Raw genomic sequence first — 18697 nt, forward strand, 5'->3', positions numbered from 1 at the left:
GGGAAAGCTAAACACAGCAAAAAACAGAGACATAGTCTATAAAAACATGGTCCAGAGTGCTCAAAACCTTCCAACTAGACAATAAACCCTAAGTACATATCCAAGACAACTCTCTGAATTTCCATGAGCGGCCCAGGCAGATCCTGGACTTGAACCCAATTGAACATCAATGGACCTAAAAATGGCTGTCCAGCAATGGCCCCAATCCAACCTGACACAGCTTGAGAGGATCAGCAGAGATGAATGGCTTAATGGTTTAATCATTTGCAAGGGTGTCATAAATCTGTTTTTTTTTTTTTTCGATGTCATTATGATGTATTGAGTGTAGATCGATGTGAACAAATAAATAATTTCAAAAATTTCATAATGCACTTTGTGTGTGTGTGTGTGTGTGTGTGTGTGATATTTATCTGCTGCCTTATCCTTATTTTATTTGCTATATTACCTCCACTGTGAGTAACCATTTCTGTATTGAAAAAGTTACTTCTACTACATACTATTGCAACTGTACATTAGTGTCCCTGTAGGTAAGAAATAAAAGGTGTATTAGCCATATGTATTTTTATAAAACACTCCAAGTACCATATCCATTACAGCATGCTATGGTGGTTATGGTGCTAGGAGTGTTCCGCCCCAATGTAACTGGTCTAATATTTTGACTTCTTGCTTGGGGTCCCTGTCTCCACTATTTCCAAAATAGAGCCAGAAGCTCCTAATCAAAAGCACCAGTTAGCTCTCCCTAGTAAAAGACTTGTAGTGCAAGGCTAGCTCGTTGGCTGAGAGCATAAGATTATCACCCTAATGAGCTTGCACTGGTAAGCATAGATCAGACAGAGAGCTTATGTTTAGAAGTAGAGGAGGCAAACCTTTCTTAAAGGAACACTATAGTCACCTAAATTACTTTAGCTAAATAAAGCAGTTTTAGTGTATAGATCATTCCCCTGCAATTTCACTGCTCAATTCACCGTCATTTAGGAGTTAAATCACTTTGTTTCTGTTTATGCAGCCCTAGCCACACCTCCCCTGGCTATGATTGACAGAGCCTGCATGAAAAAAAAAACTGGTTTCACCTTCAAACAGATGTAATTTACCTAAAATAATTGTCAATCTCTAAATTGAACTTTAATCACATACAGGAGGCTCTTGCAGGGTCTAGCAAGCTATTAACATAGCAGGGGATAAGAACATCTTAAAGGGACTCTCCAGGCAGAGTCTTTTACTCACCAGCGCCGGGAGCCTCGTGAAGCCGCGCCCCCTATTTCGTCAAAATGACTAAATAGGCGGGCGCGAGCAATCAGACGTTTCCATTTGGAAGCGTCATTGCACCCTTGTGCATACTTCAGAGGGCGGCATTCATGCCGCCCTCTGAAGTCCTGAGCGCACTATCGCGCATGCGCGCGGCCACGAGCTGAGCTGACTGACAGCTCAGCTCGCGGTCTTTGCCCGCCCCCCCCCTCCTCTGCTGACAGGCTGGAGAGAGAAGACGTGCACACAGTGCCTTCTCTCTCCTGCACACGTCAGACGTATTTTAATACTATTTTAGTACTAATATTTTAATACGTCTGACGTGTACAGGGCATTTTTAGGGCCCTGCATGATAGGAAGTCCCTCTGGTGGCCGTCTGCGTGACGGCCACTGGAGGTATTCCTATCAATGTAAACACTGTATTTTCTCTGAAAATACAGTGTTTACATTAGATTGCCTGCAGGGAGCTATAGATCATACCTGAACAACTACATTAAGCTGTAGTTGTTCAGGTGACTATAGCGTCCCTTTAATTAAACAGAACTTGCAATAAAGAAAGCCTAAATAGGGCTCTCTTTACAGGAAGTGTTTATGGAAGGCTGTGCAAGTCACATGCAGGGAGGTGTGACTAGGGTTCATAAACAAAGGGATTTAAATCCTAAATTGCAGAGGATTGAGCAGTGAGGCTGCAGGGGCATGTTCTATACACCAAAACTGCTTCATTAAGCTAAAGTTGTTCAGGTGACTATAGTGTCCCTTTAAAGTGCCTTTCAATAGTTATGGTACAACTTACTCCTATTGAATAAGTAAATTGAAGAATAAATGCTACAGAATAAAAAAAAATTCCATCGCTCATTAATATTTAAAACCCTTATACTCCAAGATACCTGTTCCACGTTGTACCCATGCTTTTCCTTTGCTATTGCAATATATTCATCCACTGTAAGAAATATACATTTAGATTAGTATTTATTCTTAATACTATGCATTGATACATTTTTTAAATATTTTCACATTTGAACCATTTGCCATAGGAAAATACATGAGAAAAACTTTTGAGGGTGCCAAAACTGTACAGACATGGCTCCTAACTAAAATCTGTTGCATGAATTAAGAAGGTCTGCGTCAGATGTTAGGGAACCAGGGCAAGTTGACGACAAATGGGACATTGAAACAAACCATTGCTGCACTCGGGGCTGTGACCCCCAAATTAGGGGAGTGGCTTCAGCATATTCCAGGTGGGACATCTGAGATTGCTGTCCAGAACTGCAGTTCTAGGAACAGCTACTAAGATACAGAACCCTCACACTCCTAGGCCTCTAGTAGAGGACCTGAGAATGAGGAATACACAATATACCACCCAGAGGGGTGAGAAAGTACATTTTTACAACATAAAAAAAAAAAAGATACTCGTATTTAATGTTCGTGCACTTGCTGCAAAGTGACTGCAGGCTCATAGGGACATCAGAATGGTGGGTACTGGGTGTCTCTTTAAATAAAAGTTTACCAGTAAATTCTAACATTCCATTGTGTCAAAGAGAATACAATTTCTTCCACACATTGTGCTAGCTAAACTAATTGCAAAACTACATATCAAACATGACTTGGTGTTTTATTACAATGACCTTCCTTGGTTATTGGTATGCCATCAGCATAGCATAAAGCACTGCATCTAAAGCTGCCATTAATGCAATCATGGAGTAAAGGAAAAATGGTCCAGGCACTCCTTGGTTCAAAATAGGCACTTTATTAGAACCACAGCAATGTTTTGACCATAAAGGTCTTTATCAAACTTGACAAAGACCTTTATGGTCAAAACGTTGCTGTGGTTCTAATAAAATGCCTATTTTGAACCAAGGAGTGCCTGGACCATTTTTCCTTTACTCTACCACTTTGGGAATCTGGTGTTTGGTTCCGGTACAGTTAAAGCACGCTGGCTCAGACTGATGGGAGTGAGTGCAGTTCCCTACACACTCTATAGTGAATGCAATCTTAGGCAGACCTTTTGCAGTCAGATCTCAAATCTCCTAGCACGTACCTGTACTCTAATGTTAGGATAAAGAAAGCAATGTGTGGGGGTGGGCAAACTCCACCAACCAATCCTGGTTGCGATAAGTGGTGGAATAAGTCTGCAAGAAGAGATCTTCAGTTGAAAATATCTTCTAATCTACAGATTTGCTGGAGATTTTGACTGCACCTTGTATAGTTTTGATTTAGCTACCTGAATGTGGATATGTCATCCAGACAGTTTGCACATGACAGATGAAGTGGTAATTATTACAAATGCATATTCATAATTATAAGGAAATACAACTTACATTTCAGATCTGGTACACTATGGCACGGAGACCACACCAACATCCCTCCATTGTCTTTATCGGTGTACTTTGTGGCACCTTCGATATAATATGCATTGTTAGTGAAAGTCCTGATACATTGGACTTAACATTGTGCAAATTATTGCGAAGCAGGGAAAACATGGTTACCATGTTGGAAAAAAAATAATAAAAAAAATATATATTTAAATTTTTTTAGGAAATTCATAAATTATTGTTGAAACATGGCACTTCTCAAAGCAATATTTGTATTGTATCATAAGTATCACTGCAATAAAGCTCACCGTAAAAGTGTGCTGGTTTTGATTATAGTAATCCCTTTCTCTGTTGATGTCATGGAGGAGGGACTAATGTAAGGACAGTGGCTGGCTAATGACATTGCCAGAGGTGGAGATATACCTCCAGTACCGAAGGGATTCATCTCTAGCAGTTTTTAATTTTTCAGCACTTTTTGGTATTCATTGCTTTACTTACTGGTAATAGTTGGGTTGGTATATTATGGATTTTTATTTGACATGTTTTGCTTCTGAGAAAAGAAGAATATAAAAGAAAAGGGAATTCTGAAGGCAAGTATGATTTTATTTTTTGCAGGTATTAGGATCATTGCCCCCACCCCCACTATTATTAGAGTGAGAGGGTAGAAAGGAACTTATTTAATGGTATAGGCTTTGGAACCCATAACCACCCGGGAGGCCAGGAACAGTTAGATGAGGGCCACATTGATCCAAATAGGCTTTTTAAAAACTCTTTACTGTGGTGGCTGGCCAGGCTTCCCACACTTAACCCTCACACTTCGTTGTTGTTTTTTTGTCTTTTTATAAACTGCACTAGCAGACATCACCAAAGTAGATCGGACTTTTAAAATACATCGCCCGAGTAGTCCGGACTTTAAAAATCCAGATCTGGATTTTATCATTCTGGCCCTGTATTTAAAATTTTTTATCTGGGTTTTCAGCTGTACGGTCACGCTAAAATCTACGTCTAAGTCAGGCTCTTTAGGAACCTGTTTAACAAAGTCCAGCAACATTTCTCAATTTTTCCTGGCTATCCATGGCGGTATCACCTGTAAAAATTTACAGAGCTATGGACTAAGAGGATGGGTGTCACATTATACAGTTTAGTTACTATTGTGAATAACTACTAGTATATCCAAACTAAGTAGTTGATAACGATATAAAAGACTGATTTGCCAACTGGAAAATGCTCTTGGTGTAAACACAAGACATAGCCAGAGAATTATTCAGTCTTGGGGGAATGGGGAGAACATGCTATACTCTGTACACATTGAAGATAACAGCAATCATACTTCTACTCAGAGTTATTCACTAAAGTGAGAATTAAAAGTAAATTCAAAGATTATTTCAAGTTTCAGAACAAAGAAGTCAACTTGGAAGCAAAGATGAATTACATTTTTTTCCAATTTGGATATTTTGGCCACTTTGAATTCATTAGTGAATAACACTGACATAAGCCTTAAAGTCTTTACAATGAGTCTATCGGTGGAATAAAGTCTCTCCAACGTCCTCCATGCTCTGATCTGTTAATTTATGGTACCAAAGAATAACAACCAGATTATAGCACAATCATTTCTCCGTACAGAGAAGGCAAAGAGAGTTATCTCCCGGGACATAGAAAGGCTAACACAACCTTATAACTTCCTTCTGGGAAGTCAGTTGCAAGAAACGGGTACTTTACAGGAAACAGGCCAGTCAATAAGACAATTTGCTAGCACAAGTAATCATGGCTGCAAACAGAATCGTCTGGGATAGCAATATCCAAGATGTCTCCAGAGGCTTCAAAGCTTGTATGACCATGGAGACTTGAAGGAACACTCCACTAGCCAAATACAATGAAATCACTTTTCAGTACATATACTTCCAATGAAAACATGCATGAATTTATTTATTTTCATTGCTGGTATATCTCAAAAAGGCTTGCAAAAGCAGTAGACTTCTTATCTTACAACTTTTGCAATTAAAGGTTTGCAGAACTAATGACTAAATCCAAAAAAGGGCAGAATATTGTTCATTTTTAAAACCATTAGGCATGGAGTTTGAAGGGATATATAGAATAGTAGTAATATAGTAATACGATATATTAAGAGCAGTAGTATTCTCAACTCAAGTCTTTGCTACCAAAAGGAAACCACATCTACATGATTAAATGGGTAGAATAGCTATTAGTTCTGTAAAGTAGCTTAAAAGGAACACTCCACTACCCAAATAAAAAAAAAAAAACACTGATTAGATTAGATATACCCGCGTCCTGCAATCTGCTAAAAGGCGATTACCATCACCTTATAACCCTGTACCATTATTCCTAGTTATGTGCTTAGCTACATACTAAGTCGCAGCCATGATTTTTTTCTCTCGATATACCATCGGAAGTGTTGAGGGGGACAGGGCGACACAAAGGGGGTTACCCTTGCAGCTAAAAATAAAGGCATTAGAGTGGGGGGACACAGTGGTAAACCTAACTTGTATGTCCTACCTAGCAGAGCGTACCTAGCATATTATGCCATGACATTTCTAGCAACACATAAGCCTTTCCTAGCATGTTATTTCAGGACGTCTCTAGGTACACAGCAGTCTATTTAGCTTGTTATTTTATGACAGTTCTAGTGACACACAAGCCTAACTTAGCATGTTATTTCATGATGTTTCTAGCTACACATCAGTATATTAACAGAATGTACCCATGCGGAATGTTCTGTTTTTCTTGTGTTTTCCCAATTCTTGTTCCTATTATAAAATTGTGCATGTCCTCTCTACTACCCCAAGTGAAATGTGTGATGCTATGCCTGAGGATTGCCGTTGGGGAAGGGAGGGAGAGAGTGTGTGTGTGTGTGTGTGTAACTCCTTGCAATGGGGAGGGATGACCAAGGATGTTTAAGGGGACACTATAGTCTCCAGGAAATCTGCAGCTTAATGTAGTAGTTCTGGTGTCTATACCCTGTCCCTGCAGGCATTTTAATGTAAACACTGCCTTTTTAGACGGCCAATAGAGGGGCTTCCTGGGTCAGTGATGTAGTGAGACAATGAATGTTCCCTATGGAGAAGCATTGATTTGATGCATCTCTATTAGGAGATGCTGACTGGCACAGCATGGCGTTTTGCCTCACGTGCACATTAGCCTCCCAGTGCTTTCTAATGGGAAAGCACTGGATTGGCTGAGATCATCAAATCTGATGATCTCAGCCAAAGAGGCAGAGCGAGGGCGCTGGAATAAAGGTTTACCCTTTTTAAGAGGGGCGGGGGTTGGCCACCTAACATGTATTTTTTAACAACATTGGGCCAGGAATACACGTTTATGCAGTCAGGTCCTTAAATATTGGGACATCGACACAATTCTAATCTTTTTGGCTCTATACACCAACACAATAGATTTGCTTTAACTGCAGACTTTCAGCTTTAATTTGAGGGTATTTACATCCAAATCAGGCGAACAGTGTAGGAATTACAACAGTTTGTATATGTGCCTTCCACTTTTCAAGGGACCAAAAGTAATGGGACAATTGGCTGCTGAGCTGTTCCATGGCCAGGTGTGTGTTTTTCCCCTCTATATCCCATTTACAAGGAGCAGATAAAAGGTCCAGAGTTAATTTCAAGTGTGCTATTTGCATTTGGAATCTGTTGCTGTCAACTCTCAATATGAGATCCAAAGAGCTGTCACTATCAGTGAAGCAAGCCATCATTAAGCTGAAAAAAACCTAAACCCATCAGAGAGATAGCAAAAACATTAGGTGTGGCCAAATCAACTGTTTGGAACATCCTTAAAAAGAAAGAACGCACCGGTGAGCTCAGCAACACCAAAAGACCCGGAAGACCACGGAAAACAACTGTGGTGGATGACCGAAGAATTCTTTCCCTGGTGAAGAAAACACCCTTCACAACATTTGGCCAGATCAAGAACACTCTCCAGGAGGTAGGTGTATGTGTGTCAAAGTCAACAATCAAGAGAAGACTTCACCAGAGTAAATACAGAGGGTTCACCACAAGATGTAAACCATTGGTGAGCCTCAAAAACAGGAAGGCCAGATTAGAGTTTGCCAAACATCTAAAAAAGCCTTCACAGTTCTGGAACAACATCCTATGGACAGATGAGACCAAGATCAACTTGTACCAGAGTGATGGGAAGAGAAGAGTATGGAGAAGGAAAGGAACTGCTCATGATCCAAAGCATACCGCCTCATCAGTGAAGCATGGTGGTGGTAGTGCCATGGCATGGGCATGTATGGCTGCCAATGGAACTGGTTCTCTTCTATTTATTGAGGATGTGACTGCTGACAAAAGCAGCAGGATGAATTCTGAAGTGTTTCGGGCAATAGTATCTGCTCATATTCAGCCAAATGCTTTAGAACTCATTGGACGGCGCTTATCAGTGCAGATGGACAATGACCCGAAGCATACTGCAAAAGCAACCAAAGAGTTGGAAAAGGGAAAGAAGTGGAATGTTATGCAATGGCCAAGTCAATCACCTGACCTGAATCCGATTGAGCATGAATTTCACTTGATGAAGACAAAATTGAAGGGAAAATGCCCCAAGAACAAGCTGGAACTGAAGAAACCCAGCGTCTGATGATGTCTATGCGTTCCAGACTTCAGGCTGTAATTGACTGCAAAGGATTTGCAACCAAGTATTAAAAAGTGAAAGTTTGATTTATGACTGTTAATCTGTCCCATTACTTTTGGTCCCTTAAAAAGTTGGAGGCACATATACAAACAGTTGTAATTCTTACACTGTTCACCTGATTTGGATGTAAATACCCTCAAATTAAAGCCTGCAGTTAAAGCACATCTTGTTTGTTTCATTTCAAACCCATTGTGTTGGTGTATAGAGCCAAAAAGATTAGAATTGTGTCGATGTCCCAATATTTATGGACCTGACTGTATTCCTGATACAAAACAGTTTTATATATATATATATATATATATATATATATATATATATATATATATATATATATATACACACACACACACACACACACAAAAAACGGGGGTTGTAGTTAATACTGCCCAGTAGGGCACTGTAAACTGAATAAAGCCAGTTTATACAAAGGGTTAGAGTAACTCTTTAGCGGTGCAGAAATTAAACACTGTATTTGTTTGTCCCACATTATATAGTGAGGCTGGTTACCATCTCCTACTATTTTCCTGAGTTGGGAATTCCTCCCACTAAGCAACTACTCAAGAATAACACTACTTGATTGGACACTGTCTGCACCATAGCTGCTTCATGTCATTAAGTGTTTATTGTGTCTGGAGCCCTCTGGCACTGTCCTTCCATTTAGCATTAAACAATTTTTAAAGGGACACTATAGTCACCAGAGAAACTACAGCTTAACCCCTTAGCGACTAAGGACGTATCAGGAACGTCTGAAAAAAAAAAGGTCATTAACGACCTCGGACGTACCTGATAGGTCCGCAGCAAATTTGAGCGCTGGAAGCAACCAGGATCGCTTCCAGCCGCTCTAACGGTATTGCAGTGATGCCTTGATGTTGAAGGTATCCTGCAATACCCCCCCCCACTGCCGACACAAATATTAATGTTTCAAAACAGTAAAACATATCACAGCGATGATATTGTCAGTGAAAGTGACGGTTTTTGCATTTTGCACGCACAAACGGCACTTTCACTGATGATATCATTGTTGTGATACGTTTTACTGTTTTGAGACACTAATATTTGTGTTCAGGTTCTATATTTTGATTACTATTCATTTTATTGTGAGCTTGTTTTTTTCATATCCTATGCTTTACTTTTCAGCTGACCAGACATGCAAGACTCAATGGTAACTTAAAAACAAATCAAATTTTAATATTAGCCACTATTTACAGGAACACATTACAGAAAAATTAACATTGAAAAGTGCATCGCATTTAGATTGTTCAACTCGTGACCGTTGCATTGCTTTAACCCGTTCCTGAGACGTTTCCAGGACTGTTATGAAATAGGATATGCCTGGTTCTTTGCATTAAAGTAGGTTAAAATAGGAATAATTGACAGAGACATTCCCTTCAGGCTCCATTAGTATCAAAGAGCATTTCTGTAAGAAACTTCATTCATTTTTGCCAGGCTGCAGCAAGTGTTTTTTTTCCCCTTCAGCTGTTTAGACCATATAGTGCAATATTAAAGCCACATTTGCAGCTTATCTTCTTGACCTGCAGAAATTGCACGATAGTCCTAAACTAGAGCTTATTGCTGGCACCATGATGAATAAGACTTAAAACAAGTGATAAGAGGCTAACTACATACATCTATGATAACTAGAAGATCTGCCAGAAAAATTAGCATCTCGCAGATTATTATTTTTAAATACAAAATATGGAAAGGATAAGGCTGCCCTCATCATATATACAGCTTTGCAGACTATGCGCCTCTCATTAAACTCAATATGTTACTGAATTAAACTGTTATAAAATAAAAATAATGTAGGCAGAGAGTTTCAAATAAAAAAAACTTTTTATTCATTGTTTTACGTAGGAGAACACACAAACAAACCATAACAATACATTCTTATTCTAGCCTGCATTAGGAAAATGTTCATCATTTGTGCATTGTGCTGGCCAAATAGAGAGAAAAATAAGAAGAGAAATATATATACGGAATATAACCTATAAATGACACAATAGTGGATGCACAGCTTGCGAAGTGCAATTTAGAGGTAATGTGTATTGCATGCATACACAAACCCACGCATACTACAACCTCATGTGAAACACAAACTAGATTTAACATTCTATGTTTCATAACTTGGGCTGCAGGCTTCCTGAAAGAAGGAAAAAGGTGTTCCAAAATGTACTTACTTAATCCCTGGATGGCACTGGTCAGGAAGAAGTTTTGGAGGACTTTAAATACGCTAAAACAATAACTGTTTTGGTTTATCCAAAGATGCTTTCGCTCAAATTATGTACACGGATTTACACCGAACAGTCACTCCAAAAGATCTGCACAGGCGTTTAATTATTTCCTTCTTGCCTGCTGTTTGGGTTAGGAAAATAACATGATTGGACTTACCAACATGAGTATTGGACTCAATAAAGGGAACCAGGAATCCATAAATCCATATATAGGTCAATGACAAGTCCACTTCAAGAAAGTATTTGTATATAAACTATGCATTGTTTACAACAGCCAGCAAATACTTGCTTGAAATTTGCTTCCACATCTCATGTTTAGTGTGATATACACAGCCTCCATGCAAATGGCAATGCTGGCAGCCAAATCCCAGAATGCTGTTTGTGCCGCTGGCATTGTGGAATGTGCATATCTTACACAGTGATAGTGTATACCGCTCTATCGAAGGCATGCAAAAAGTGTATGGTGGAATGACTATTAAATAACATTTCCAGGTAATTTGGACAGCACAAGGTACAGACGAAATTGTGTGTCTGCCATGTCATATTTCCATGGCTGGTTTCTTGTAAATTCTCCCCACACTGCATTTGAAAGCATGTTGGCTCATGGAAGGCCTCTGTGGATTTCAATGACATGCAGTTCATTAATTAATTAAGTATATGACAAACTATGTAATTGCATCTACTTCAGGCCTCAATTAGCAAAGAGTGCTGAATTCTCCTTCAGTAGGAAATCCTAATTACTGGCATCTTTTGCAAATTACAATTTGCAAATTGTTTAGGTAAAAGCCAAATAAGATATGGGAAATAAGCAGGGTATATCTAAATATAATGCACTTGTTTTCATTGTAAATTAAGACACTTCAATAATATTACCATCATTTCTGACCACCTCATTTCAACAAAATTAAAAAAAATAAAACAACTTGCTGAAGTATGGCAAAATAAGTTCCATAGTGCCCAATGATGTTAATAGTAATGGGACACTGTAAGCACTATAACCATTCATTTAACTGGTGTAGTCTCTCCATTCAGTATTTAATTGTAAATAATCTTCCCTGGCCACCCACAGCCCAGCTCCAGGAGATATAGCTAGGCTGAGATTACACACCTACTCCTAACTGTATGAATTCATACCAGCAATGGGTGCTGCTGTGATAGTCTGACACTCAGCCACCCATTGCTGCTCAGGCTAATTCTGAGCCCAAGCAGCACAGAGTGGAAGGGCTGTTGGGGACAATTATTCGTAACTTTGTTATGTTGCAGTTGCATTATAACACGTTACATGCACTTTTGATGAAATTTTCAAGAATGTAAATTCTATGTTGTGATAAGTATCAGCTGTGTTATGCTTTACGATCATGTATATGATACTCGTATCGGTGATATTTGAAAACGTATTGGTATTTTGCGGCCTCAAATATCCACTGATTGTTAACAACGGTTTACGGAGCATATTACTGACAACACTGGAGGTGAGCCCTAAATTGATAGCCTCTGGACACTCAAGCTGTTGTGGCCCGCCAAATATAATCTTTGAAAATAAGTTAAAGAAATTAAATGAAGGCATGAAAAAGATGCCTTTCATTCATGACTAATTAGATCTAATGTACCAGTGACCAGTAAAAATATGAAATAAGGTGACATTTATGGAATATCATTGACGACTTGGCACTCATGGTGTTGTACCATATATAATCAATTTCCCTAGTGTACTCAGGCAGAGAATCATGCAAATCCTAGTCCACAAGAGCTTATGTGCCAAAGGCCATCCTGGCTTACAAGCATGGGTAACATACCAGGTTAATTATCTATTAAATTGTACATTGTCAGGAATTCAAATTTAAGGCCAAACCTGCGAAACTGAAAACACAGCTGAATTTGATATTGCCCCCCCCCATAAAACAGCTAGTGTAGCTAACATTTTAAAGGAACACTATAACATTAGTAATACGAACATGCATTTCTAACCATATACTGTCCTAGAACCTATTTAGGCTTCACCTTTAATCAAATGCTTCTCCGTGATTAATGTCAATAGTCACAGAACTCCGCTCTGCACATGGAAGCACCCACTAGAGGCTGTCATGAGGATAGCTAGTAGTAGGGAGTTCAGAGATGCTGAATGCTAGTCTGAGTGAGTGCCACTAGAGGGGTTACTAGGCAGCGATGTAAACACTGCCATTTCTCTGAAAAGGCAGTATTTCAATTTAAAAAAGCCTGCAGGGACACTCTACTGACACCAGAACAACTACATTTAATCCATAGTGGTTCTGGTGTCTATAGTGTCCCTTTAAAGCCGGCCATTTCTATTTAAATTCGCTATGGCTAATTGTTGCGTGAATCAACTCCATTTGAAGTCACAAAAATTCAAATATTCCTAATAAACCCTGCAATTTGCAATCACTGACAGGCCAGACACCAGCTATGTCCGTCATTCTGTTGAGATATAAGAGAGATCCCACTAACCTGGTTTCATGGGGTATTACGCTTATTGTCACACCAACCGTGAATTATTATTAGTTAATTTCATAAAATAATTAACGAACAACTCTAATTGCAAAACAAATTGCATTAAATAAGCATGGTGTATATAGCAGTAACAGCCAACCTCAGCACTCCAAATGTCTATGGACTACCTCCCCCACAGTGCTCAGCCAACCTTTAGCTTGGCTGAGGCTCATGGGGAATGTAGTCCATAGACATTGTGTGGGGCTGATAGGGTTTGAGGATGCTCTCCCAGCCCCCGGTCTCCCTGTTACTCCCGGTCACTACCAGCCCCGGGTCTCCCCGTTACTCCCAGCCCCCGGTCTCCCCGTTACCCTTGGTCTCCCCGTTACTCCCAGTCCTCCCCCGGTCTCCCTGTTACTCCCAGCCCTGGTGTCCTCCCCCGGGCTCCCTGTTACTCCCAGCCCTGGTGTCCTCCCCCGGGCTCCCTGTTACTCCCAGCCCTGGTGTCCTCCCCCGGGCTCCCTGTTACTCCCAGCCCTGGTGTCCTCCCCCGGGCTCCCTGTTACTCCCAGCCCTGGTGTCCTCCCCCGGTCTCCCTGTTACTCCCAGCCCTGGTGTCCTCCCCCGGTCTCCCTGTTAATCCCAGCCCTGGTGTCCTCCCCCGTCTCCCTGTTAATCCCAGCCCTGGTGTCCTCCCCCGGTCTCCCCGTTACTCCCAGTCCTCCCCCGGTCTCCCCGTTACTCCCAGTCCTCCCCCGGTCTCCCCGTTACTCCCAGTCCTCCCCCGGTCTCCCCGTTACTCCCAGTCCTCCCCCGGTCTCCCCGTTACTCCCAGTCCTCCCCCGGTCTCCCCGTTACTCCCAGTCCTCCCCCGGTCTCCCCGTTACTCCCAGTCCTCCCCCGGTCTCCCCGTTACTCCCAGTCCTCCCCCGGTCTCCCCGTTACTCCCAGTCCTCCCCCGGTCTCCCCGTTACTCCCAGTCCTCCCCCGGTCTCCCCGTTACTCCCAGTCCTCCCTCGGTCTCCCCGTTACTCCCAGCCCTGGTGTCCTCCCCCGGTCTCCCTGTTAATCCCAGCCCTGGTGTCCTCCCCCGGTCTCCCTGTTAATCCCAGCCCTGGTGTCCTCCCCCGTCTCCCCGTCCTCCCCCGGTCCCCCGTTACTCCCAGTCCTCCCCCGGTCTCCCCGTTACTCCCAGTCCTCCCCCGGTCTCCCCGTTACTCCCAGTCCTCCCCCGGTCTCCCCGTTACTCCCAGTCCTCCCCCGGTCTCCCCGTTACTCCCAGTCCTCCCCCGGTCTCCCCGTTACTCCCAGTCCTCCCCCGGTCTCCCCGTTACTCCCCCGGTCTCCCCGTTACTCCCAGTCCTCCCGTTACTGTTAATCCCAGCCCTGGTGTCCTCCTCCGGGCTCCCCGTTACTCCCAGTCCTCCCCCGGTCTCCCCGTTACTCCCAGTCCTCCCCCGGTCTCCCTGTTAATCCCAGCCCTGGTGTCCTCCCCCGGTCTCCCTGTTACTCCTAGCCCTGGTGTCCTCCCCCGGTCTCCCTGTTACTCCTAGCCCTGGTGTCCTCCCCCGGTCTCCCTGTTACTCCTAGCCCTGGTGTCCTCCCCCGGTCTCCCTGTTACTCCTAGCCCTGGTGTCCTCCCCCGGTCTCCCTGTTACTCCTAGCCCTGGTGTCCTCCCCCGGTCTCCCTGTTACTCCTAGCCCTGGTTTCCTCCCCCGGTCTCCCTGTTACTCCTAGCCCTGGTTTCCTCCCCCGGTCTCCCTGTTACTCCTAGCCCTGGTTTCCTCCCCCGGTCTCCCTGTTACTCCTAGCCCTGGTTTCCTCCCCCGGTCTCCCTGTTACTCCTAGCCCTGGTTTCCTCCCCCGGTCTCCCTGTTACTCCTAGCCCTGGTTTCCTCCCCCGGTCTCCCTGTTACTCCTAGCCCTGGTTTCCTCCCCCGGTCTCCCTGTTACTCCCAGCCCTGGTGTCCTCCCCCGGTCTCCCTGTTACTCCCAGCCCTGGTGTCCTCCCCCGGTCTCCCTGTTACTCCCAGCCCTGGTGTCCTCCCCCGGGCTCCCTGTTACTCCCAGCCCTGGAGTCCTCCCCCGGGCTCCCTGTTACTCCCAGCCCTGGTGTCCTCCCCCGGGCTCCCTGTTACTCCCAGCCCTGGTGTCCTCCCCCGGGCTCCCTGTTACTCCCAGCCCTGGTGTCCTCCCCCGGGCTCCCTGTTACTCCCAGCCCTGGTGTCCTCCCCCGGGCTCCCTGTTACTCCCAGCCCTGGTGTCCTCCCCCGGGCTCCCTGTTAATCCCAGTCCTCCCCCGGGCTCCCTGTTACTCCCAGCCCTGGTGTCCTCCCCTGGTCTCCCTGTTACTCCCAGTCCTCCCCCGGGCTCCCTGTTACTCCCAGCCCTGGTGTCCTCCCCCGGGCTCCCTGTTACTCCCAGTCCTCCCCCGGTCTCCCCGTTACTCCCAGCCCTGGTGTCCTCCCCCGGGCTCCCTGTTACTCCTAGCCCTGGTGTCCTCCCCCGGTCTCCCTGTTACTCCTAGCCCTGGTGTCCTCCCCCGGTCTCCCTGTTACTCCTAGCCCTGGTGTCCTCCCCCGGTCTCCCTGTTACTCCTAGCCCTGGTGTCCTCCCCCGGTCTCCCTGTTACTCCTAGCCCTGGTTTCCTCCCCCGGTCTCCCTGTTACTCCTAGCCCTGGTTTCCTCCCCCGGTCTCCCTGTTACTCCTAGCCCTGGTTTCCTCCCCCGGTCTCCCTGTTACTCCTAGCCCTGGTTTCCTCCCCCGGTCTCCCTGTTACTCCTAGCCCTGGTTTCCTCCCCCGGTCTCCCTGTTACTCCTAGCCCTGGTTTCCTCCCCCGGTCTCCCTGTTACTCCTAGCCCTGGTTTCCTCCCCCGGTCTCCCTGTTACTCCCAGCCCTGGTGTCCTCCCCCGGTCTCCCTGTTACTCCCAGCCCTGGTGTCCTCCCCCGGTCTCCCTGTTACTCCCAGCCCTGGTGTCCTCCCCCGGGCTCCCTGTTACTCCCAGCCCTGGAGTCCTCCCCCGGGCTCCCTGTTACTCCCAGCCCTGGTGTCCTCCCCCGGGCTCCCTGTTACTCCCAGCCCTGGTGTCCTCCCCCGGGCTCCCTGTTACTCCCAGCCCTGGTGTCCTCCCCCGGGCTCCCTGTTACTCCCAGCCCTGGTGTCCTCCCCCGGGCTCCCTGTTACTCCCAGCCCTGGTGTCCTCCCCCGGGCTCCCTGTTACTCCCAGCCCTGGTGTCCTCCCCCGGGCTCCCTGTTACTCCCAGCCCTGGTGTCCTCCCCTGGTCTCCCTGTTACTCCCAGTCCTCCCCCGGGCTCCCTGTTACTCCCAGCCCTGGTGTCCTCCCCCGGGCTCCCTGTTACTCCCAGCCCTGGTGTCCTCCCCTGGTCTCCCTGTTACTCCCAGTCCTCCCCCGGGCTCCCTGTTACTCCCAGCCCTGGTGTCCTCCCCCGGGCTCCCTGTTACTCCCAGTCCTCCCCCGGGCTCCCTGTTACTCCCAGCCCTGGTGTCCTCCCCCGGGCTCCCTGTTACTCCCAGTCCTCCCCCGGTCTCCCTGTTACTCCCAGCCCTGGTGTCCTCCCACGGTCTCCCTGTTAATCCCAGTCCTCCCCCGGGCTCCCTGTTACTCCCAGCCCTGGTGTCCTCCCCTGGTCTCCCTGTTACTCCCAGCCCTCCCCCGGTCTCCCTGTTACTCCCAGCCCTCCCCCGGTCTCCCCGTTACTCCCAGCCCTGGTGTCCTCCCACGGTCTCCCTGTTAATCCCAGTCCTCCCCCGGGCTCCCTGTTACTCCCAGCCCTGGTGTCCTCCCCTGGTCTCCCTGTTACTCCCAGTCCTCCCCCGGTCTCCCCGTTACTCCCAGCCCTGGTGTCCTCCCACGGTCTCCCTGTTAATCCCAGTCCTCCCCCGGGCTCCCTGTTACTCCCAGCCCTGGTGTCCTCCCCTGGTCTCCCTGTTACTCCCAGTCCTCCCCCGGGCTCCCTGTTAATCCCAGCCCTGGTGTCCTCCCCCTGTACCGAGGCTACCACCCTCCCCCCGCACGGCCCAGCCTGTGGCAGAGTTAATTACCGGGCTCGTAGTCCGGGATCCGGGCCTGGAAGTCAGCTCCCACCCTCATGCCGATATCTGTAAGAGAAAGCAGAGAGCTCTAGCCCGGGCCTGGCCGGGGACACACAGTACACACAGCACACACACAGTTCGAGGCTACCACCGTGCTCGTCGTCGCTGCCGCTCTCCTCCGAGTAATGGCCGTTGGAGGCGCTGGCCGGGCTCTTGGTGCCGTTGGGGCGGCTCTTGCCGAGGAAGTCGGTGTGTTTGTCCATCATGCCAGGCATGGCGGCTGGCTCGGTCCCCGGGCTCGGGGTGGGTCGGAGGGACTCGTTGATCCGGGGCTGCCAGCGGCGCACTCACACGCAGCCTCACCACCTCCCCCTGACGCAGCTCCCGCCGCCTGACTGACTGCCTGCCGGGGGAGATACCTGCGCCGGCCCTGAGCTGGCCCCCCTGGGCTGGGGCTGCGGGCGGTGCGGTCACTGGGTGCCGGGAGGGCGGCTAGGGCCCCGCGGGGAGGCAGGAGCCCGGGATCGGGGCGGGCAGTCCGTGTCCCCCGCTGAACTCTTTGACCTGGTGGAAGCGGCCGCCGTGAGCCGTGTGTCCTGCTGCCAGTGACGTGCTGCTCACACAGCGCCCGCAGGCTGTGACGGACTGCCGCTCCCAGCACGCTCAGCCAGCAGCCAGGGCTGTCATATCTCCAATATTATCGCAGGGTGAATGGCATCTAAACAGAGAGCTGCCTGTTATTACATTCTGGGCTATATGCTTTATTAGTGCAATTACACCACCTAATAAACTATCCCACAACGTGTACACTACCATAACCACCTACACTATGCTAATACTACTCAACTACCTACACTAACCTCTAACTACACTAAGCTAATACTACTCAACTACCTACACTAACCCCTAACTACACTATGCTAATACTACTCAACTACCTACACTAACCCCTAACTACACTATGCTAATACTACTCAACTACCTACACTAACCCCCTAGCTACACTATGCTAATACTACTCAACTACCTACACTAACCCCTAACTACACTATGCTAATACTACTCAACTACCTACACTAACCCCTAACTACACTATGTTAATACTACTCAACAACCTACACTAACCCCTAACTACACTATGATAACACTACTCAACTACCTACACTAACCCCTAACTACACTATGCTAATACTACTCAACTAGGGGGGGGGGGGGGGGGTAACCCTCATTTAAGTGAGACAGAGAGAGGAACAGATCAAAATGGTCTGTGAGGAGTAGGACGCCCCATTGTGGATATATATGTAATTAAAACTTAGCTTTTAATAGCTCTATAATAAAATAAAATCCTCAAAATAAAGAAAAATACAACAAAAATCAAACTTAGAAAATAATAATATTGGGGTCAGGAGAGATAGAGTAGAAGCTCATAATTGGGATATAAATCTTAGAAGATGCTTTCTGATAAGCACGTATATGTATTCTTTAGATTGAGATAAATCCCATGTGTGTGCTGAAAACGTTAGTATACACTACTAGTAGCTAGAAAAAGAGGAAAATATAATCAAGTATCCTATATCTAAATCCTCAAAGTTCTTTATTTTGAGGATTGTTTTTTATTATAGAGCTATTAAAAGCTAAGTTTTAATTACATATATATCCACAAGGGGGCGTCCTACTACTCAACTACCTACACTAACCCCTAACTACACTATACTAATACTACTCAACTACCTACACTAACCCCTA

The 18697-nt window shown here is 45.8% G+C and overlaps 1 protein-coding gene across 2 annotated transcripts in view; it reads right to left on the bottom strand.

Annotated features, from left to right (window-relative positions):
* Nucleotides 1–18072, bottom strand: part of RCOR3 (REST corepressor 3) — a 38602-nt gene extending 20530 nt beyond the window's left edge. For both annotated transcript variants that reach the window (XM_063443859.1, XM_063443861.1), the window contains exons 1-4: nt 17103–18072; nt 16961–17017; nt 3564–3641; nt 2133–2185 (exon numbers count right to left, since the gene is read on the bottom strand). In XM_063443859.1, coding sequence (XP_063299929.1) covers nt 2133–2185; nt 3564–3641; nt 16961–17017; nt 17103–17226 — 312 coding nt within the window. In that variant the 5' untranslated portion in view covers nt 17227–18072. The remainder of the gene's footprint in view (nt 1–2132; nt 2186–3563; nt 3642–16960; nt 17018–17102) is intronic.
* Between the last annotated feature and the right edge of the window lie 625 nt (nt 18073–18697).

The sequence above is a fragment of the Pelobates fuscus genome, chromosome 2, assembly GCF_036172605.1.
Source record: "Pelobates fuscus isolate aPelFus1 chromosome 2, aPelFus1.pri, whole genome shotgun sequence".
NCBI lineage: Eukaryota > Metazoa > Chordata > Amphibia > Anura > Pelobatidae > Pelobates > Pelobates fuscus.